Genomic DNA, 22,775 nt, shown 5'->3' on the forward strand with positions numbered 1-22,775 from the left:
GCAAATAACTAAGGGAGAGTTAGCGGGAAACATCAAGATTCAGGGTTTGTTTTTTACTTGAGACAAAACAAGACGTACACACGTTTGAAAAACAATGTTTTATTACCATAGCGCAAACAATATATGAGTTATGTGTGTTATTTTCAAGAGTATATATAATTTTCATATTAACTTTTAGTTTAGAACATAATATTTCGCTTGAGTTTTATTTATTTATTTTTTCAGATGTAATATTTAAAAAAAGGTGGGCCTACTTCCAGACTGATAATTTTGTACAAATGACTCTGGTAAAAAAAGGGATAAAAGATGTTTTTTTACATCTTAAAATATAAATCGGTTATTTCTTATGTCAGTTGGTCAAAATGACTTCAAAGTATATATTTTACGAACACGAGAGAGAGAGGGAGAGAGAGATGTGGAGAAATAGAGATGGAAATATAGGCCTACATGTAGATACATCATACAGGAGCTCAGTGTGGGAGAGCGAGGTGACCTTGACCTATGATGGCACAGTCTCGATATCACTCAAGCCTGACGTCACGGGATGAGAAATAAGGAAATCATGGCGGAAAGGAGGCGAGCAATCTGCGAAACTAAGGGGAATATTTGAGATTTTTTCTTGCTTCTGAACGAAGAAATCAAAAATAAGTGCAACAGCGAAGAGAGATGAAGCACACCAGGACTTGAGCCTGTCAACGTCTTTGCATGTTGAGGAGGTGGTTTATTTTACTCCTGTAAACGTTGGCATCGATTTTTCTCGGTGCAGCGTCACGTTGTTTTGGTCCATATAAGCTGCATCTTGTAGAATTCTCCAGTGTTGAGTATGTCACTGAGAGAAAGAGCCAAGGAGAAACTCAGGTCTACTTTGAGGTATGGTAGAACGATAGATATGGTCACATAATAGATGCAATTGATGAATATTTTGTCATTTGTCTGCACCAGCATTTCGAGCCAGTAGGACCTTAATTTGATACACTGAATATTAAATCATAGATGTTGTTTATGTTATTGAATTACTAAGTGCATTCCATGACGGTTGTACAGATAAGCTGTTACCATGAGGAAAAACACATTTTGATGTTGATTTACCTGTTGTGCAATGAGAAAACTGACAGAGTCTGCATATTCTGCAAAGGGGGGCGGGCCGGGGGGGGGGGGGTCTTAATTTATTATTATAAACATATTAAACCCCCTTACAGTGCAATAAATTGTATGTACAAGTTATTCAATTAAAAAAAAGAAGTATGATAAATTGGAGTTTACATGGGCATTTGAAAGGGTAAGACACTTACCGTATAATAACTTTTACAGTTGCTAATATGGAACTCCGAAGGAGAGAAAGAATTTATTTGTGAAGTTCAATAATTGGTTGGTGTTGGTGGTGAGAGCAGAAGTCACCTGAGTTGTTAGAGTAGGAACACCTTGGCGACTGAACAGCTCGATAAATTGATAAAATACTGAGATAGATACTTGAGTGAGGTCAGCAATTATTGAAGGTTGGTAAATAAACATGCCACTCCACACATGGTGAAAAGTAAACAAAAAATTGACATGGTAAAACTTATGAAAGCCTACTATCAGAATGATTTCAGCAAATTGTAAAATGAAAGTTTGAACTAATGGTAGATTGAACAGCAAATGTTAGATAACTTTACACTGCTGTACACTGTACCAAGTTAAGGTACTATATGGAGCATTGAGATAAAAAATGTACTTGATTTTGGGCTATTTAGCAGAGATGTTACACCCTTTCTTAAAATCAATACTAGAGCAGTAAATAAATAAATAGTTCTGAATAAATAATCTCAGGCCCCTCTCTCCAGCTCCAATTGATTTATGAATTTTATAAACGAAATGAAACTGGTATGTACGATATAAGGATTGCTCTTTTTACCTTGTACAATAATCCAAAGAAGAATTTACTAACTTTTATGTGCTTTTATCTTATGCATGACTTAGTATTGACACTATCCTGACTATGCATACCTTACCAATGTTTAGCATTAGGATAAAATGTATACTAGTAATATAAAAGTGAGCAAGATGTCAGCCTCATACCTCATCTCCCACTACAGGAAAAAATTAAATAGATGTATACATCAGTAATTTAAATCCCCAAATTCAGTGAAATGAAACTTTCTCATATGATACACACTGATTACTCAGTTTACAATAACCCAGCAAAGAACTGACTGTTTAATATTATCATACTTTTATCTTATGCATGACAAAAGCATTTAAAACTTCCATGACTATGAAGCATGTCAGTGAAATGATTCACGTGTGCATTAAATAAAAAGCAGTATTGCAGTGTTGCACCCTGAGTTTTAGGGGTCACGTATACTAGAAATTTGGGTAATATATATGCTGATTTCAGTGGGGCATATAAAGTAACCCCAAGAATTCAGGGCATATTTGCAGGGACCAATAGTGTACATAGCTGCTGTTAACAACAATAATGACATGTATTTGCAGCTCCACATTGGCTATTATTATAAATGAATACTGCAAACAGAAGTGTTTAAAGATTGCTTTTATGTAAAGAGACAAAATTGGATTTTGTAAAATTAAGACATTTTCAAGAACTACAGTACTTAGTATATCTGTACGAAGTTATGTCCTCATATCCTGTCTGGAAATGCAGTGGTTACCAGGTGTTCATTTTACCAGGTGTTCATGTGATCTTACCATATTGCCATGGCAACATAGGTCATGTGATGTCATCAGGATACCACATTGCCATGGCAACATTGGTCAAATAGGGCAGAGTATATAAATAGCCGGCTGAAGTGGCTTGTCAAGGAAAATACATTAGACTCACTTTCCTTAAGCCTTAGGTATAATTATCAAGTGCACATTTTGTGCAGCTAACATGGTGCCATCAGTACACCACATTGCCATGGCAACGTAGGGAAAAAAGCCACATCTAAGTACAGCAGAGTAGATAATTTGCCAAAGGAAAAACATAAGACTTACTTTTGCTTACAAGTATGTTATTATGCAAACTGTTCTTCTAATTGAGAATTTGTAAGGTAGTAAGTACCTCCACAATATTTCTGCCGCCATGACTGTACACAAAGGCTAGTGGTTCATGAGAGAAAACCTGGTGGTTCATGGTAAATTCCCAGGTGCATGTTATTTGTCAAGTACTAAGACTACTTGATATCTGTGAGGAGAAATTTGGACTGAAGTGCTTTAGGGTGAGCTTTATATAAAAAAAGTGGATTGGAAGTAAAATACTCCATAGTAAATAAGTCTGAGATTGACAAGCCATTTGGACCTGAGAAGTAAAAAAAAAATTGATTTTTCAAACATGGCAAGTCTTATTGTAAAGTGGAAGGGGGTGATTAGATTAGGTTTATATGACTTTATTGATTGATTTGGTCTTTGGACTAGTTTTATTTGAACTCAGACTAGTACTAGTAAGTGTTATTTAGAGTCAGTTAGTCCAAGTGATTATTAGGTGTAGTTTGTTTTCAATAATCAGAAATGGTTGTAGTGAAAATAATCATTATTTACTAGTAAGGATGGGGGCAATATTTTTAAAGAAAAAAATTACTGAAAAAGGTCAGATTGGGTGTTATTGTGCTTTCACTTTTGAATTGACATGAAACGATGACAGAGTTTGGAAAGAGGAAAATTAGTAATAAAATAGTATTAAGGAAAAATTTGTTGGATTACATTTTGTCTTTAATGCATAACTGGATAACAATTAAAACTTAAACTGGAACACAGTTTTAGAGCGAGAGAGAGAGAGAGAGAGAGAGAGAGAGAGAGAGAGAGAGAGAGAGCATCTCAGGACTCTATAGCAAAAAAAAAAAAAAAAAGTTATCAAACAGAGCCAAAACTATGCTTTTCTCATAGTTTTGATTCGGATGAGGTAGTCGGAAGGGGGGGGGGGGTGTTATCAGCTTGGTAAGCTTACTAGTATTACTATATAGGGTCGAAGTTGTGGAGGCAGTGGAAGATGGAGGAAGAGATCAAGATTATCAAGGGACTCGAGGAAATCAATTGCTCATTTTCTACCAAGCTTCTCTCATTGATTGAAACTTTGTTACATTAGTTCAATTGAGGAAATTGGGGACAATTAGCATTTGGAGTAAAGAGAAGTATTGGAGACACAATGTGTATTTTAAGCCCAAAAATGTCACTATGGTTAAATAAAACTATTATATAATTGACGTACATAAAATCAAAAGCTTAGCATGATTATAAGGACAATGGCCATGTCCATTCTTTTACCTGAAATTGAACATGACATTCCAGCTTTGGTTTTTTATTGCCTTAAAATAAAGACCTACCCAAAACTGCACTTGACTAGATTAGAACCATATAGAGCACACAGTCACTAGATCTAGAGTTTGTCTACAGTCTGTTTAGTCTTTTGGAGCAGCAGTACTAGTACTCAGTGACTAATATCTGCAAACACTTTTTCCACTTGGGTCTATGCCGAGCTGCAGTGTTAACTTCTTCAGAGATTCAGATTTAAGTTTTAGGCAGACAAAAATTTAGCAGTAGTACTGAAGTCAACTGTCAGATTTTGTCTTTTTTACTGAAATAAGAGCTATCTGTCTTTTGTATTTCACCATAGATATAATAACAGAAATTTTGTAGTAGGGTAGGTAGTTGTTTTTTTTTCCTTTTAAAACATTTATAGTTATTAGTGTTCTGTAAGTATAAATTTTTTGAAAAAATAAATTCTCATCAAGGCCTGGCTACAATGGTGACAGAGGTACCTACTAGTATATTAAAAGGTGATGTGTACATTCGACAGTAAGCACAGAGTAATGGTTTTCAATCTGAAGCAATCAATTCAAATGTATACATTTCATCATTAATGCATCCCATGCATCTTTTAGTGCAGTATTTGGAAAACACGTATATGGAAAGAGGCTGCGAAAAAACTATACTTCCAGACAGAAGTTCACAATAACTGTACTAGTAAATACAATCAGATAATGTCTCCATGCTATGTGATATCAGATTATAGTGAAATGTAGGACAATATAACCATTTATCATCCATCTTGACGGTCAGATTTAATGAGGTGAAAGTCATGGACAGTCCTCATCTGGAAATGAAACGCTGGTAGGTAGAACGGTCAGAGTTGAAAATCTTCTGGATACCTAGATTTTTTTTAAAAATGAATATGTAGATTTCCCTACTGTTTAAAAAAATCAATAATGGTATCAAGGGTTGGGTGGGGGGCTCACTTCCCCTGGCTCCCCGGGCCCCATAAAGAGTCGTGTCATCAGGTCAGGATTAATATATATAAAAAAAGGTTTGTTTTTTAATCTCTGTACTAATGTTTTGTCCCTATCACTAGCACTAGTACTAGTATGCGTTAATTTCTCGGATCATCATCATTGTCCCGATCCTCCGCATATCAAAGATTGTCACCACACTCCATGGACCAAGCCCTCAACTTCTATCTATCAACTGCTGTCCTCATGAACTCTGTTAAACTTTTTCTTGGATAACTCTAGTTAAAAAATGGTAATGTGTCATTTCATCCTCAGTGTGTGACATGGAATAATCCCTGACTGTGACTGTGATGTGACAGGGAGAGGAAGCTCAGAGTCAGTTAATTGATAGTATTATTGACTCAAACCTGAATAAACTACCAGTGTAACACATGCTTTATCAGGCTGGTATCTGTTTGATTGCTATTTAGCTTGTCCCCGATCTTGATTTGAAATGACAATGTAATCACACATTGTTTTTGTACCTGTTTGTCCTTATGGTTGGAATCTGTATAATGATGTGCATGTGTAATTGTATAGGAGCATTCCCAAGAAAACTATGGTTTTATGTAGATCAGTCTAACTCCATGGACCTCTTGCTGAATGTAGTCAGATTAAACCAATGACACACCTCTTCTAGAAGCTAAGGTGATTAAGGCTTCATTCACATGCAATGTCTATTTTCTAAATTCTATTTTCTATTGGCGGTATGTCTTATGATCACGGTCTGTGCCCTGAATATCCCGCGGCGTAATTACTGGCAGCGCGAGCCAGTTACTATAAGTTACTATAAGTAACTGGCTCTCGCTGCCAGTAATTACGCCGTGGGATATTCAGGGCACAGACCATGATCATAAGATACCGCGAATAGAAAATAGATTTTTAGAAAATAGAATTTCCATGTGAACGAAGCCTTACTTTCGTTTGTGTTAAGTCGCATGCAAAGCGAAGTGCGAAAGCTTCCAGAAGCCACACCTGAAAGTTAATCACGCCTTAGCTGCCTGGGTAGGCATGTCATTGAGTTAATCTGATTGCATTTAGTTAGAGTCCCCATGAAGTTGGATTGATCCACGCAGAACAGTATTTTCATTGGGAATATGCCCTATAATTGGGGAGGGTAAGGGTTGTTAGGTGAAGCTTACTTCAGGACAGCTAGAATAGATTCAACTTGCTCTGTTATATAAATGTACCAGTATTGCATGCTGAAGTACTTGGCTGTTAGGAATCAATAATTGAGGTGAAAATTGATCTCATGTGAAACAGTGTTAATAATTCTTAGACTTCACATTTTGCTAGTGCCTGTCATAGTATTAATTCATATTGCTAGGAAAAACAGTACAGGTTCTTGCAGACAATTATTAGGGCTGATAGAAAACAAGAACCAGAAATTAAGGTCAAGAGTTGCTTTTAATTTTAGTTTGTGTACATTGTGATTTAGGGCTCATTCTAATTGAAAATATCAGTCTACGTAGAGTGATCAAACTCTGTGGGAACTCTCGCTAAATGTAACCAGTTAAACAGATAAATAGGCCTCCTCTTGTATCATAAGAGGAGGAGTGTTAATCTGTTAAACTGATTGCAGTCAGTGAGAACCCCATGGTCTAGGTAGACTGATACAGTTTCAGTGGGAATAAGCTCTTAATTAGAAAAAAATACTGAAAGTCCAGTTGTTTGTGAAAGCAAACACAAAAAATCCTTACTGTAATCAGCACATTTGTCTCCTTGTTTTCAGTGGCAAGAGTAAATCCGAGGATGGATTCAAGCAGACAGCAAGCACAGGCAACATGGCCAGCCAGTCAGAACCTGGCGGGGGGGGAGGCGGGATTTTCTCCATCGGAGGAACGGCTTCTTCTCCGCCCCCCTGGACCAGTCTTTCAGAGGAAGTGAAGAGGAAGCTGGACGAGATTGAGAGTAAACCGAGGAGCATGACAGAAAGTAAGTTAATGTTGATTACGTTGAGGCTGGAGGAAGGGGTAATGGAAATGGTGAGGAGACAGAGGGTAAACATTTGGCTGGATGAGATTGAGAATAAACTGAGGAGCATGACAGAAAGTAGATAGTCACTAGGGGTGAGGGGAGGGGGTGGAGGTGGTGGGGGGGGGGAGGGTGGCAGAGATGGTGTGAGAGGGAGTAGAAGAGAAAAGGCAAATGGGAACCTTCGGGGATGGTAGGAAATAAGTATATGCTGAGATGGAGTGGGTTGGGGGTGGGAGTGTTGGTGGAGAGGAGGAATGTATATGGGCAGAGAGATGCAAAGAAAAACCAATGGTGCATAATGTTAATTAAGTTGAGGCTGGAGGGGGGTGGGGTGATTTTTTGGAGAGCAAGGGGGGTAATTGAGATGGTAAGGGGACAGAGGGTAAACATATGGCAGTACCAGCTTTCAGTTTGGAAGTTTTTGATAAGTTATTCAGATAGCTGTTATGTCTGCTGTGTTTACCTTTGACCTTTAACCCTTGACCTCTTGTTTTGTCATGGATCACTGGCAGTGCATTGAAAACAAATAAAAAAGTAAAAACATGGGGTGACGAAGCAATTAAATACTGTCTGATGTTGTGATGGAATGATATTATATACTGCACAGCACCAGATTAAATTAATGAACTTTTTATGGGCAGGAAATAGTTAAATTAATATTTTATACATTTGGTGCAAAGATATAAAAGGAAAAGGTGACAATTTATATGTTGACACTGAAGTCTTGTTTTCCTGTATCTCTGGCCAATGTTTGTTTGCACAAAATAAACAATTTTTACAAACAATAGTTGAAAAGCAATCATATCTGATTTTGAAAAAAAAAAAAAAAAAAAAAAAAAAAAAAAAATATATATATATATATATATATATATATATATATATATATATTTTTCCCAACCATTTGTTTCATGTTGTAAATACCAGAGCAATTCAGGAATTAATTTTATAATTATTACTATGGCCAGTGGCTATCTTTTTGTAGTGATGGAGTCACTGTGGTATTTATGAGGTAAGAAAGCAGCACGGATCAGGTAGTACAAAGTACAAGGTTGTTTTTACTGCTCGGCAAACTGCCTTTGGCTTGGTGTAATGTCACATGTTCCACTGGCTAAAAATGCGCTCTTCATCCATCCTTGGGTGCTGCGTAAGAGACTGGAGTGAGAAATGAGAAAGTTCAAACTCTGATTGAACTTTTACAACTGGAAAGTTGCCCTTGACTTTATGAAGTGTTTTTGTTATGATTATTATATGAATATAAATATTTGTGAATCAGCACCAGAAGAAATCTGTCTCCCAGACGGCTCATTTTAGTGTAATGCAGAATGAAGAACAGAGGCCATCTTAGATTGTCTCCTTGCAGATGCTCAGAATTTTCTTGGATCATGATTTTGTAATGGTAGAAGAGTGGTTTTATTACTGGACTGAAGGTGGACAAGTGTGACTGCTGGGACTCACTGTAGTGCGTACTTATGAACAGAGTCCAAGTCTTAGTACTGAGGGGAAAAAAAGGAATTCTTTCTGACAAAGTTTAAGACTGCTTCTCATATAGAAAGTGCTTGTTCAAAAAATTCCCTCAGTTTCATAAAAGAAAATGTCCTTTTGGCATTTGCTTGAAGCAAGTGTTATTGTAAATAACTGAATTAGTGAAAAGTTAGAAGGGACATGTCATATGAATTATTCACTAGAGACAGCTAAAGACAACCTTCTGTAACAGTCAGCAGTTGATAGCTGGAAGCTGGCCCGGGGCTAATTATCAAGATCCTGGTTAGCAATATATGAGGATACAAATTTTCACTGTGTATACTGCACATAACTTGCCCATTATCCAGTTTTTTTGCAGAGTAGAATAGGACTTGGGGATTATCCAGTTTTTCACAGAGTGGTACAAAACTTGACGATTATCTGGTTATTACAGAATATTACAGAACTCCTGGATAATGTAGTTTTTGCAGCTTTTACAGATTAATGCAGAACTTTTAGATAATCTGTAGTGGTGGAACTGAGGAGTGCAATTCTCGATTACACACGTTTCCTGCTGCACAATCCTATTGAAAACCTGCAAGAGATAATATCCAGTACAATGAAAAGATCTCAGCGTATCAAGACGGAAGTTACTGATCATCATACACGGCCAGTTAACATGTGGTCCTGCTGAATCTATTCCATATCTTAAAAAAAAAAAAGATTTCATGTTTTTCAATCAGTCATTGAGTGAGATTGAAAACTTTCTGCATTTTTTTCCAAAATTGAGGTTTTTTTTTTGCTGCAGTGATGTGTAATAAAACTTCATCTGCACGTAGCAGTAAATATTTTCCAGAATGCCCCGGGCATGAAAACATAGTAGATTCTTGCCAAATATTATGCATGGGATATTAACATGAAGAAGGAGGCTACATGGCATTAATACAAATCAGGTGTCTTTTCATTAGACGACAAACTTTGTATGTAGAATAAGGGGTCGTTTGAAAGGTGCCAATTACTTGGCCAGTGATATTTGTGGCCAACAGGACATTAGTCAAGTGACCAATATTTTGTTCAAGATACCGTATGGATTTGTTATATATATATTGGAATGGTTATAACAGAAGCTCAAGTTATAATACCAGACTAACGTAATATGCCCCAATTGGTAATAGTGGAACCAGGAGTAACATCATATCATCATACTCAGGAGCATTGTGTGTGTTGAACATTTTCTCCTACGTGGACAATGTGCCGTTACATGTGTGGTTGTTTATTTGCCTTTTTGTCTCATTTCAAAGTGGTGACGGACCCTGGGGATGCTGGGAATGGAAAGAAGAAAGGACGCCAGGTGGTACAACCCAAGGGTACCATTGTTTACGAGGTAGGTGATGTTGTTTTGATCTCCGTTATTTAAGGACACGTGAATGCATGTGCAAGCATGCATGCAGGTATGCTCATACACACACACACACACACACACACACACACACACACACACACACACACACACACTACTAATTCTACTACTTGGCGCAAATCTTTTCTGATAGAACAAAGTTGCCTGAACAAGGAGACAATTGGAAGTAGTTGGTTAGAGGTCTGTGTAATATTTTGGAACACCCTGGTCTCTCTGCACTCTCGTAGATATTTGATAACATTTTCTGAAATGACGTTCCCAAACTTTAAGACCATTTGGAAACTTGTCCTTGAAATCTCTCTCTGTTTCTCTGCCTCTCTCTCTCTCTCTCTCTCTCTCTCTCTCTCTCTCTCTCTCACTGAAGCACACACCTTTCTTTAAGTGAATACCAATTTTCCCCTTGACTTCTCTTGTGACTCTGCCATGAAGGTACCTTACTGTCCACATTCCTGTATAATGGCTATAGGGCAGTGAGGTCCTGGTCACAACGTTCTCCTTCTACTGTGTTATCTGTACACTTGGGGGTTAGTAGTTCATAGTTTGTCAATGAGTAACAATGGAGTGGATGTGTTCAGTGTATTAATCGGTACAGATAACAGTTAGGAGACCCTGGGGGGGGGGGGGTGGAGGGGGGGTGGAGGAAGTGTAAAGAGTTTAGAAAACAGTGATGAAAACTGAAGTTGGGGGTGGGGGTGGGAGGTTGAAGGGAGTGGTGGAAGCTTTCGAGAGCAGCGTGGACATTTTCTGAATGGAATGTATTCTGTCTGTGTCATCTAAATCCTTTCTTTTTACATACACACTTGTGCACATCCATGCAAGCATATCCTCAAACTCATTCACTCACTCTCACTCTCTCTCTCTCTCTCTCTCTCACACACACACACACACAATGACATCCTCAAACTAACTCACATTCTCTCTCTGCCATATTTTAGATTACTTCAGGCATTTGCTTATGGTCCATGGCTATAAAAGATCATTAATTCATCTGTAGCCGACACAATCAATGCAATGAAGAGAATTTATAGTGTCAATTGGAGATAATTTGATTTGCCAGGATTCAGCAGTATAAGATTTAGTTTTCTTCCCACTTGTGTCCAAGTTGGCACTGACAATAGCTTAAGAGACAGGACGGTGATTAAGTTGATTTACTTGGGTCATGACTTCAGATATTCTTATCAAATGCTTTGGAAAATAAACTAAGACTGTAGGAAATTTCAGGAATATTGGTTGATCATCCATGCCACCCCCTTATATTGTTGCTTTGGTCAAAATCTGTGATTTGCCTTAAAGGAAAATTCAATCTAAGAAGTCCTTTAGAAATTTTTTCTCAGTTTTCTGTGAAAAAACTTTTGCTTATATCATGTCATTTACTCTCTCATATAAAATTGCCACAGGTCATGAGCTTCAGTAATTGCATTTGTCATCATCATCATCTTTAGTGCAATTCTCTGTATACTGGAGATTGTCAGCACACTCCATGGACCAAGCCCCTCCACTATTTTCTATCAACTGCCGTCCTTGTGACCTCTTAAACTTCTTCTTGTCAAATTTTGTATGATGATCTTCCATCCAAACCTCGGCCTGCCATGTTTTCTCTTTATTGGGCGCTTTCAAATGTTGATGTAAATAAATTTTTCCAGTCACAGCTGGTGGTCCAGAAACTTAAGTTTCTTTTCTTTGATCTTGTTCAATAATTCTTGTTTAAGTCTCAGTTACTCATTGGAATATCTGGAAAAAAAAAGGACTTGCAACAATCTTTTCTGTGAATATTTAGGCTTTGTTTTATCTTAAGTATGATGCTTTTTGTTAATTTATTATTTATAAATAAGCATAGAAATTGAGAAAATCACAGGAATGAAAGTAGGTAAAACAAATCGCAAAAAGAAAAAAAAAGCATGGAGTACTTTGACACTTCATCAAAGCTGTGCATTTCCATTATCTTAACTTAGTGAGTCTTTGATGAATTCTTAATGGGGATAAAAGGCCATAATTGCTCAGAAAATGCCCTTCTCTGGGACTGCAAATTAAAGTTATATGTGTTAAGAGGGATTTATTTATTGTGTTGTTTTACCCACCACCACCATTCCATGCTAGTGGGATGTTGTCAGTCTCTACTTTCACTATTGTATTTAAAGTAATATTTTCTAAAATATTATCAAACATGTTACTGTACATACACCTTAATTGATAAAGCATGTGCAAATTTCTCCTTTTGATTTCACTGTTGTTTGTGTTTTTCAATACTTATTTGAATTTAGTGAGTAAATACTGGTGGATCTTACATGTAAACCTTGTTTATTCTAAAGAAGTTCTCTGGCTAGATTCAAAGATTGTCAGCCAAAAGCTCCAACTTTATGTTATAAATTAGCAGATTTTTCCTGATTTTTTATTCAACCCAGTATTTACTTTGACTACCAGAATATAATGGACCAGAATTGTACTATGTAAAATGTACATTTCCCTCTCCAGTAAAGTAAAGACTTGAGTATATTGTTGCCAGTCCATTAGGAATATCATAAGAGGTGCTCTCTTGTCTGATCATCCATTATTGAGTCTTTGGGCGCATTCCCATAGATTTTAGATCGATCTATCCCCGTGGGGAGTCTCACTAGATTACTGTCAGATAATCCAGCTTAAATGTCCGTCCCGCCTACTACAAGCTGTAAGGGGGTAATTAACTTTCGTGCTGGCTCGGCTGACTACTATTTAGCGTGAACCCCCAGGGAGTTAGGTCGATCTAGTTGGATCGATACAATCTCTGGGAATGGGGTCTTTGATAAATCATTAAATGCCATTTTTTCTCTCAGACACAAGAGAGATTTGTGTGTTACATAGTCAGCTTCCGTTTCTTTGTTGTCGTACATAAGTGCGTGTAAGTTAATGGACAGATAAGAATCATTAGATGAATGACAATATTAATGGGAGGTGTACAAAGGAAAGTCAGTTTGGGCGTAAGAACTGAGTAAAACAGACATGCTTTTTTTTTTCAAAGAATGACAGAATTCATAAATCTTTCATATTTCATGGTTCCAATTCCTGGACTTTGTCAAGGTGAATTGTTTAATCCCATGGTAAATGTTCAGAGGTTTATGAAACCCAGGCTTGTGTCTGGTCAAAAACTCATCAGACTTTATTTTATCTTATTTTATTTTATTTTATTTCATTTTTTTTTTCATGTGTGTGATGCTCCAAGGGTTGAAAAATATGCTGGTTTTTGGTATAAAAGTCAAGGATAAATACTGTAGTGAAAGCAGTAGAAGGCAGTTCACAGATTTGATACTCTGGAAAGATAACCTTGGGGACCACAAATATAATTCATAGTAATTTTTTGTAACCTCTTGAGTATAATTCTGGGATGAGGCTGATTCACATATTTGAACCTGACGGAAAAAAAACAATTGTGACAGAGGCGAGAAAAGATAAGGCTTTTATCTATACACATTGAACATGGCTGAAAACGAAGCGTATCTTTTTCAAGTCAGAATCACTTCTATGGATTCCAAGTAACGCAGCAGTATTGATCATACTCAGCCCTATGGGATGAACTTTCTAAGCTGGGGGTCACTCGATAACTGTAAGGCTTCTCCAAGAGAAAATTAACTGAAGTCAATAAAAGAATACGTAAGGAGCTGATTTAGTAGGAAAAGATTTGTCTTTCACCCGGATTGATTTTGTTTGTAATCAGGTTGTTGTTATCTGGAGTATGTGTATGTGTACGACTGTGTTAGGTGGACTTCTGGTTGAGGGTCGGGTCTCTTGGGGAGTTGTGTTCAACTTTCAGGTCGATAGAAAGTGCTACTAGGCCATTTTCTTGATAGCAGATGAACGTGCAGGGTATGGAAGAAGGGAAAAGAGGGGTGAAGGTCTTCTGGCTTTTAATGCCTTTGTTTTCCTGATGTATTTTCATGTGACATTATTTTTTGGATAAGTCTTGGTTACTTGTTTCCAATCTCCCCCTTCTACTCTCCTCTTTCTATCTCTTTCTCCCTTCTCTCCCTCACACCTCTGTCCACCTCCCTCCAATATTATAATCCTCCCCTTTATTCTCTCTTGCTTTTTCCCCTGTCTCTCTTCTCTCCCTTTCTCTCTCTTTCCACTTCCTCTCTTACTCTGTCACTCTCTCGCCCTCTCTCTCTCTCTCTCTCTTTCCTCTCTCTCTTCCCGTCCTCTTTCTCTATCTCTCTCCCTCCTGTCTTTCTCTCTCTCTCTCTTCCTCCTCTCTCTCTCTCTCTCTCTCTCTCTCTCTCTCTTTTCCCCTCCTCTCTCTCTCTCTATCTTTCTCCCTCCTTTCTCTCTCTCTCTCTCTCTCTCTCTGTCTCTTCCCCTCCTCTCTCTCTCTCTCTCTCTCCCGTCTTTCTCTCTCTATATCTCTCTCCCTCCTCTCTCTCTCTCTCGCTGTACTATCCAGCAATAAAAACTATCTAATGATGCATATATCCTCCAGCTGTGCTAATTATAGGACTAAAAAGAAGTTTATTCACGACGGCAGCATGTTGCAATTTTATGACTTCCACTGTAGAAGTTGGTCCGTATCAGCTGGTGTCTTTGAGACCTATCTGTTAACTTAATTTCATTGGTAAAATATGCTAGTACTTAAAATTGTGTTGGATACAGTTGTAGTCTGTGCCTGAGTCTAACTAGGGAGAGTTCTAGAAAAAATACTTTAGACCATAAATTAAATTGGAAAAACTAAAGTCTAGTTTACTCTGACCTAAGGCAAATCAGATGTTTTCCTATGAAATAAAATATTATACAATCAGGCTTTTTTTTTAGGAAAGAAAAAAAAGTGTTGCTATAGTAGACTGATGTGTAGCGTTCCATTTTGATAAACTTGTCCACATTTATCCAGATTGAAATTCCTGTGGACTAAAATTTTGACTTGACTTTTGACTGTGTACCTTGAGTCAACCTGACTCAAGTTGATCTGTTGTTATGAAAGGAACTTTGATTGCACTCCATCAAACTGCACCCTCAGAATGTGATTACACATTTGAACATCTTCCATTACAATTAATTTTTCAATTGGATTTTGTAGCGGATATTACATTTTAATTATGTATTTCAGATTACTAGCACACATGAGACAGTAGTTCTCACTTTGCAACAATTTATTTGTGAACAGATAGTGATAATTGCATTTTATGTTGTAATTATCTATGATTATTAAATGTAACTGATTACATGTGGTCCCATTCTCCTCAAATCAGCGTTTTAACTCTTCACATTATTCAGCATTGATAACAAAGTACTAGTGCAGCTGACACTTCTTTGCCAAGTAATAGTAAAATTTGAGCCATTTATGATAAAGTCTGTTATGATTATCAGTCAGTGGCAATAATACTGTGGCAAATATGTTGCAGAAAAAAAATCCAGAGTACTTTGGTACATAGGGCATGGCTGCAAAATTTCAATATGGCTATAAAATCCAATATGGCTGCCTGACAATTGTAAGGTTCTGTTATCCCTCCCCCCCCCCCCAATAAACTTGTATAATGCTGCATTGATTACAGAACACAGCAGCAACTTTATTATTGCCAATAGATAAAGAGGGTTATGAATATTAATAGAAATACATACCATGCAGATTATTGAGAACAATTGACCTAGGTTAAGTATGTCTAATATACTCTTCTCTACTAGTACGCCAATGTTTTTAACTAAATTTCTCATTTTCTTTTAGGTGAGAGATCGAGACTCTTTGACAAGCATTGCTGCTAAGTTTGACACCACTCCTTCTGTACTGGTGAAAATCAACAGACTGGTGACTAGAGTTGTATTTCCAGGACAGGTGAGCTTAATTTGCCACTCTCTGTTCTGAGTGATAATGATTTAAAAATGTGCACGCCACAACAATTATTAAATTAACAAAAAAAAAAAAAAAAGAGTTGTGTTACTTATTATCTTTGCCTTTTTTCATTGAAGAAACATTTTTGAACTGTTTTATAAGTGAAATAACCCTAAAACCTGCTGATAATTTCAGTGCTTATTGAATTTGTGTTTTAAAAGGATTGTTCTTTGTTTCAGAATATATTTGTCCCAGACAAGGACTACGTCCCCAGTGAACCTACCTCGCCAGTGGAGAGTCCGACATCTTCTGCTACATCCAACCCTGTAAGTAGATGTGCATGTGTGCATGTCTATGTGTAGGGGCACCAGCACGTGGTTAATATGTGCATGTCTGTTAGTGTATCTGTGTGTGTGTGTGTGTGTGTGTGTACAAACACATAGTCCAACATGGTTTCAAATTACTTACAGTTAATATTTTTTGGCTTAATATCACAGTCTGAAAAAAAAAAAAATAAAAACATGGTTCAGGCATGCTAGAACAAGTACTTTGTTGTTACAGTTGAAGATTGCAGTAGGTCGTGTGGAGCCAGATCTTCACACGCCATTACGAAGTCCTGGACATGCTGAGAGAGTGTTTCCATCAACGCCGCCGCAAGAGGTGAGACTAGAGATGAAAATCTTCTACTTTTTCAGGCATCTGGATACTTGGGTGTTGTATTGATGCCCCTCACCTCCTCGTGCAGAGCTACAGTTGCCTAGCTTGTGTTTTTTCAGGATTGTTTTGAAATGTCCACTTTCATACCTATAAATAGGGATACATGTTTACACATACACTAAAACATACTTTTCCACTCACATACAAATACTAAAGACCTATGTTCAGACATGCATAACACATCTTTGTACTCATGGACAGCTTAAGACACACACATACACACTGTCATGTTATCAATATGAATAAAAGGCACAGTGGTAGTTTTTGATGTAACAAGTTCAATAACTTTTGCTGTAGCAACAAGAAAAGATTCATCACCAACAAAATTTGGTGTAGTGACATTTACTTTAACTATTTACAACATTTCACACCTGAATTCTAACGCAATTTATTAATTACTTTATCTCCTAAAGCAGTGTTTTGTTGAACCAAGAAAGAAAAACTAATTGTGCTGATATTAGTAAGTGTTACAGTATTTAGATGTGAAACAAAAATGATAGACTACAATCTGAGAGACTTGTTTTAATATTAAAATATTTGAAAAATGTTGGTGCTTGTAATCGGTGAGTATTAACTGTAATTGGAATGATATTTCCAGGTCCACGAGATTGAACCTCCTAAGCCACTCTCTGAGGATGAGGCCAAGAAACTGGATGAGGAATGTTATGAAAGATTTATCAAGCTCAATGTTCGATATATAACAGATGGACAGGTATGTGTATGTATAACAATAATGAAGAAAGGTAAAAGACAAAACTTTTGATTTTTATAGATGAAAAAGTGAATATAAAAATAAATTAATCCAAAAGAACTTTTTCAAAAAAATGCACCCAAACACACAATACACTTATAAAAACAGCATGACTATAAAAATGAAGTATTCTGTGAAAAGCAACTTATTCCAACTAAATGACATATTTGCCTCAAAAGCCTGGCCACCTAGAGACAAAAGTAGACAATGCACCCTATTTGTTGAGTTTTGAACTTTTAAAATCATGCACTGTTACATTCTTTCACCATTGGTTTGTGTCCCATTTAGTGTTTTTTATTGTTTTTTTTTCTTTTTTCAAATTGGGTGTGTGAAAAAAATATTTATTTCTTCACCAATGAATTTTTAATCCATAGGCATTTTCAAGCTCTACTAGTGACACATTGGATGGTAAAGCTAAGGTAAAACAACATCTGTCAAAGATGACATGGATTGTTTTGGTGATTCTTTAACAAAGTCTCAACCTAGATTTTAATCTGTTCAGCTGAAGGGATTTAGAGGGGGATCCTCGCTTTTGGTTTACTGTACTAATTTAGAATTTTGTACTTTGTTTAGTTAAATTGGTCTGGTAATTGCAGTGTTCGGGGATTTTTTTTTTTTTTTTTTTTTTTTTTTTTTTTTTTTTTTGTGTACAGACACAGTTCTGTGTTGTTTTTCAGTCTTTATGTTAAACTGTTTTTTGTACATTTGAATTCTTTCTTTCTTTCTTTCTTTCTTTCTTTATTTTGTTAGTTTTTTTTTGTTTTTTTGTTTTTGATATGAATTTGATTTTGGTATGTATGACTTAATGCCTGCCTTTCACACAGCTAAATTATAATTGATATTAAAAGAGCATTTCACTTAAATGTATTATAGATGTAAGACTGATACACCTGTAGGTTAGGCTGCAAGCCCATGTAGCACATTCACCTTTCAAGACATTTACAAAAGTATGTTTATGAAAATTGTAACCCCAGACCTCTCACTGTCTGCCTACATAACTCGGAGCTACATTGTAAAATCAGCATTATACCACAAGATAACATGCTAAACTTTCTTAGGATTATGCTGTAAGTCACATGTTAGCCACTAACTTGTCATCATTTATCATTTGAGAAATTTAATACCCATCACTTTTTGCCTGCATTTTGCATAGTTTTACATAATCACGAAACCAGCATTTGACTTGAATGTTACAGAAATATGCTATACTGTGGCTCAGGCTGTAAAGAACTAAGAAGCAAATTATCCTTGGCATTTTATCATCTGGGTTATTGAGAGTAGATAATCTTATCACTCTAACTTACTGCCTGCATTTCACACATTTGAATCATAAAATCAATATTTCACTTCAAGCTAATTCCAATATTTGAAACTGGTTATGGCATGTACTGTAGTCTAGTTGATGAGGAGAATTAAATGAAGCCATGTTGAAATGTCATCCCTCTGATTCTCACATACCAGCATCCTTACACTCCTCACTATTTGGCACGTCACGTCACATGACTAACTTTGCAAAACAGGGAGCACACTTGTCACCAGTGTTGAAATTGGCTTCATCATTTTTTGCCTAAAGGTCCAGTCCATCTTCATTGTAAAAAAGCCTTGAATTAAGACACTATCAATATACAGAAAAGATGTCATGAATGGCAGGGTTATCTTAGGTGTTTCTGACATACAGTCATAATCACCAGCTTCTCTGTATTCTACTCAACCCAGGAGGAGGGTTTTTGACCTGTAAATCTGATTTCATTCAGCAAGAGTCCCCACAGAGCTGCCCTGATCTATATAGAATGATAGCTTACTAGTAATTGGGAAGGACCCCTTAGTAGGCTAAGAGTTGAGCTCAATGACTAGCTTAAGACTTTTCAATGAAGTTTAATTGGGAAGGAGCCCTAAGTAGGCTTAGAGTTGAGCTCAGTGACTAACCTAAGACGTTCCAATGAAGTTAACTTGGGAAGGAGCCTTTAGTAGGCTAAGACTAACTTAAGACTTCCCAATGAAACAGGTACCAGTTTCCCACCTTTTAATCCACATTTAATCTCAAGGATGTTAATGACATAAGCTATACTTCAGGGAGTGGTCAAGGGAGTCCTGCTGGTCACCCCCAACGCTGTGATGTTTGACCCCGATGTCAGTGACCCCTTGGTCCAGGAGAACAGTCCAGAAATGTACGGCATGATTGCTCCCATGGACATGATCATCAGTGCCGCCATGTACCATGACATTTCTATTATGAAGTTGAAAGGGTAAGGAAATTCTTATTATGACATCTGTATTATGAAGTTGTAAGGGGTATGGGAAATGTGTATAATGCCATGACGTTTCTTTCAAGAAGTAAGGAAAATATATGTACTTTAACAATTCTTTCATGAATTTGTGAGGGTAAGGATAAAGTATGTACCATATATAGAAAATGTTTATACCATGGTATTTTCTACCATAAAGAAAAGTACATACCGTAACATTTCTATCATGATATTAAAAGGGTGAAGGTGCTTTTTTGCCCAAAAATAATTTGTCATTGCACTGTTTTTCATGGTGTGATATCTTTATTAAATCATGTTTTGGCTCTCCTGCACAGTAAAGCTTCAAAAGAAAAATTGTATAAATACAAAGAATGGAAGTGACACTATAACAATGATCAACTTTCTAGGGAGGCGGTAGGTATGAAACCCTCTGCCAAAGTGTACCATGCTCCCGACTGTGCAATACACAGAGCTGACCAATTAGAATCCGAAGCCGCAGAGGTCACGCCACCAACCAGCCAATCAGAACCCATCACAGAAGAAGACATAGCTGATGCAAAAATCAAGGAGAAAAGAGACAGATTTAAGCGAGCAAGAACAGTTAGCGCATGCTCCTGTGGGGCCGAAAGGATTGTTTCTGAAGCTCTAGAGAAAGTTCGTAGAAGTTCCATAGACCATGGGGGGATATCTCCCAAGGTTCACGATGGTCATAGTCACAATGACAAAAATGAAGATGGGGATGGCAAAAATTTAGTGCAAATTACCACAGTAATGAGTACGGAAGACAAAAGCACAGGTTCAGTAACTGATTCCAATGTAGGTGCATCAGAAGCAGCTACAACTCAGTCAGATAGCTCTGTGATATCCCAAGATTCAAAGACAAAAATGTCCGACGTTGCCAAAGTCTATGACTCAGCAGATTTCGACCTTCTCCAAAGCAGCAATAGCTTGGAGCAGGAGGTCCATTTGTCAGATATTAACGAAGTTCCTCTGGTCAAGCAAAAAGACATCCCTCACCATCACCATCACCATCACCATGTGGGCCCTCACGTAACTGACCATAATCCCGTGGCGCCCCCTGATGATCCAATCCCAGAAGTCTCTGAAGCAGAGGACATTCCTCTGGAGCAACTGGTGAAGGACGACCACGAACTGAGCTTCCATAGTGAGAAAGACAATGGTGATGATGTCGACGATGACTTCACAGACTCTCTCCAGAAAGAAGACGGCCTGACGTATCCACTGGAAGGTAAGATGAATGAATGTGCAGAGAGCGATCCAGAGAATGTCCTCTTTTCGTTGGGTTCTAGCGCTGATAGTGGAGGAGGGATGCCAGCCAATCAGCTTGATTTCTCTCCATCGCCCCAAAGGAAATTAAGCAACATACTTTACTATGTGCATGATAATGAATTGAGGGAGAAAGGGACTCAGATTGGATCAAGGTCCAATAATGTAGGCCAAGGTGAAGGTCAATTGGGTGACTATTCAATAACAACCCCTAGCGACAATGTCAAAAATGGTGGCGATGCCATTCATGATAATTGTGGTATTTGTGATTATTTGCCTAAAACGGACACTGCCTATAGCGTGCTAGAGCTTCTTGACCCAGATAACCCTGCTGCACCGATCTCACAATCCCCTGATAAGCAACCAGCGATCTTTGGGTCGTGGGTCAGCCTTTCTAGTAACCCCAATCTTAGCACCTTTGTAGATTTCTCCAGCGGGATGTTCTCCAGTAGCAAGCAGGACCGAGGTCGGGTCCAGGATGTGCACGATCTCGAAGAGCACTTGCCTCAAAACTACGAACAACATGACAGCAGCTGTGATGGCTTTGTTCGCAAAACGGCCAATACGTTATGGTATCAGCGTCCTCCTACTGATACAGAAACACACAGTGGTAAGGCAGATAGAGGGTTTGGGTCATCTGGTCGGTTCAAGAAAGGTTACCAGCGGTCATCGTCTGGGGTGGACATCGAGGTGGAAAGTCTGGTCAAAGTTGAAGACCGTCCAGAGCTGTTTAAGTCCATTGATGGTAAGTGGTCAGTCTGGCTGCCCAGGGGGACAGGTCTCAAGTGTACAGTTTTTGTCAAAGGTCTTAATTGATTGATGATCACAAGTTTTGTTTTTGATTCTTTTTTTTTTTTATTTGGACAGAAATTTTGACTAACAAGATTTCACTGATGGTACTGATTGATAAATTTGATCAAGCATGGGGATGATAATCACAAGCACATTGAACATCATGGAGAAGGGGGTTTTTAATTGGAGCTTCGTATTGATACATTCTAACCAATCACGTTGAGGAATGGATTCACTTCGGGACATTGGCAGCCATCCCTCCTCTACTGATCTATGCTCTTTCATCTTTTTTCCCTCGATTCTTTCTCACATTCTTCCCTGTCTTGCATGTGACTAAACAAAAATGATTGTCTAAGAATGATGATTATACTCTTTAGACTTAAATTTGATAGTAGATAGAAAAGAGGAAAGTGTCTACATGTGAATAGAGGTTGGTAGAAAGGATAATTTGGAAGAATTGAAGAAGATTATCCAGATAGTTTTAGAATTTATTTTTTGATTTTTGATTTTTTATTTTTCAATTTTCTGAAAATGTTCAGAAAAAGACAATTGGAAACCCAAGACTTATTTAATCAGTTCAATATTTAAACTAAACTTTTGACTTAAGTTAATTACTTAACAATTTAAAGAAGTTACTTTTTTATTTTTAAGCACTGTAATTTGATTTATTTCTGAATTTTTTCCTAGATTACTATACTAGTGTTGTCAGTAGGTATTTTAGCTAAATAAAACTAGCTTTTATGGATGAGTAGAGTAAGAATTACTCAAATAATAGCAAACTGATACACAATAGATACTAGCTCTTATTAATTTACAATCAACTGATTAAATTGTCAAAACTTTAGATGAAGTTGTGCGTGATACTTATATAGTTAATTTGTGCTGTAACGTAAAATGAGAGTAAAATATTTATAGTACAAGCATCTTCATTATAGCCAAAAGATTATTTTTACACAAGCAAAACATCTTGAAGCCTTCACCAGAATTTACCATATGCTTCATAAGTTCTTTGCTTGCGTAGAAATAACAATTTTTGGACAACATGAAACCAGTTTTTGATAACATTGGCACAATTTTACATAAATACAAGAAC

At 37.2% G+C, this 22,775-nt stretch overlaps 1 protein-coding gene across 10 annotated transcripts in view; it reads left to right on the forward strand.

Moving 5' to 3' along the window:
* LOC106157377 (oxidation resistance protein 1) overlaps positions 1-22,775 on the forward strand; it is a 57,502-nt gene that overhangs the window by 3,386 nt on the left and 31,341 nt on the right. For 5 of the 10 annotated variants that reach the window (XR_015335739.1, XM_087019465.1, XM_087019467.1 and 2 more), the window contains exons 2-10: positions 6,976-7,178; positions 9,983-10,065; positions 15,785-15,892; positions 16,129-16,215; positions 16,451-16,549; positions 17,205-17,318; positions 17,732-17,776; positions 19,431-19,603; positions 20,011-21,635. Coding sequence is in view for 9 of the 10 variants with exons in the window: in XM_087019465.1 (XP_086875591.1) it covers positions 6,976-7,178; positions 9,983-10,065; positions 15,785-15,892; positions 16,129-16,215; positions 16,451-16,549; positions 17,205-17,318; positions 17,732-17,776; positions 19,431-19,603; positions 20,011-21,635 (2,537 nt within the window). In the remaining variant the exon portion in view is untranslated. The other 5 variants (XM_087019466.1, XM_087019463.1, XM_087019468.1 and 2 more) reach the window with 5 other exon arrangements.

This window comes from Lingula anatina, chromosome 8 (genome assembly GCF_051362555.1).
Source record: "Lingula anatina isolate TDL-2025a chromosome 8, LinAna3.0, whole genome shotgun sequence".
NCBI lineage: Eukaryota > Metazoa > Brachiopoda > Lingulata > Lingulida > Lingulidae > Lingula > Lingula anatina.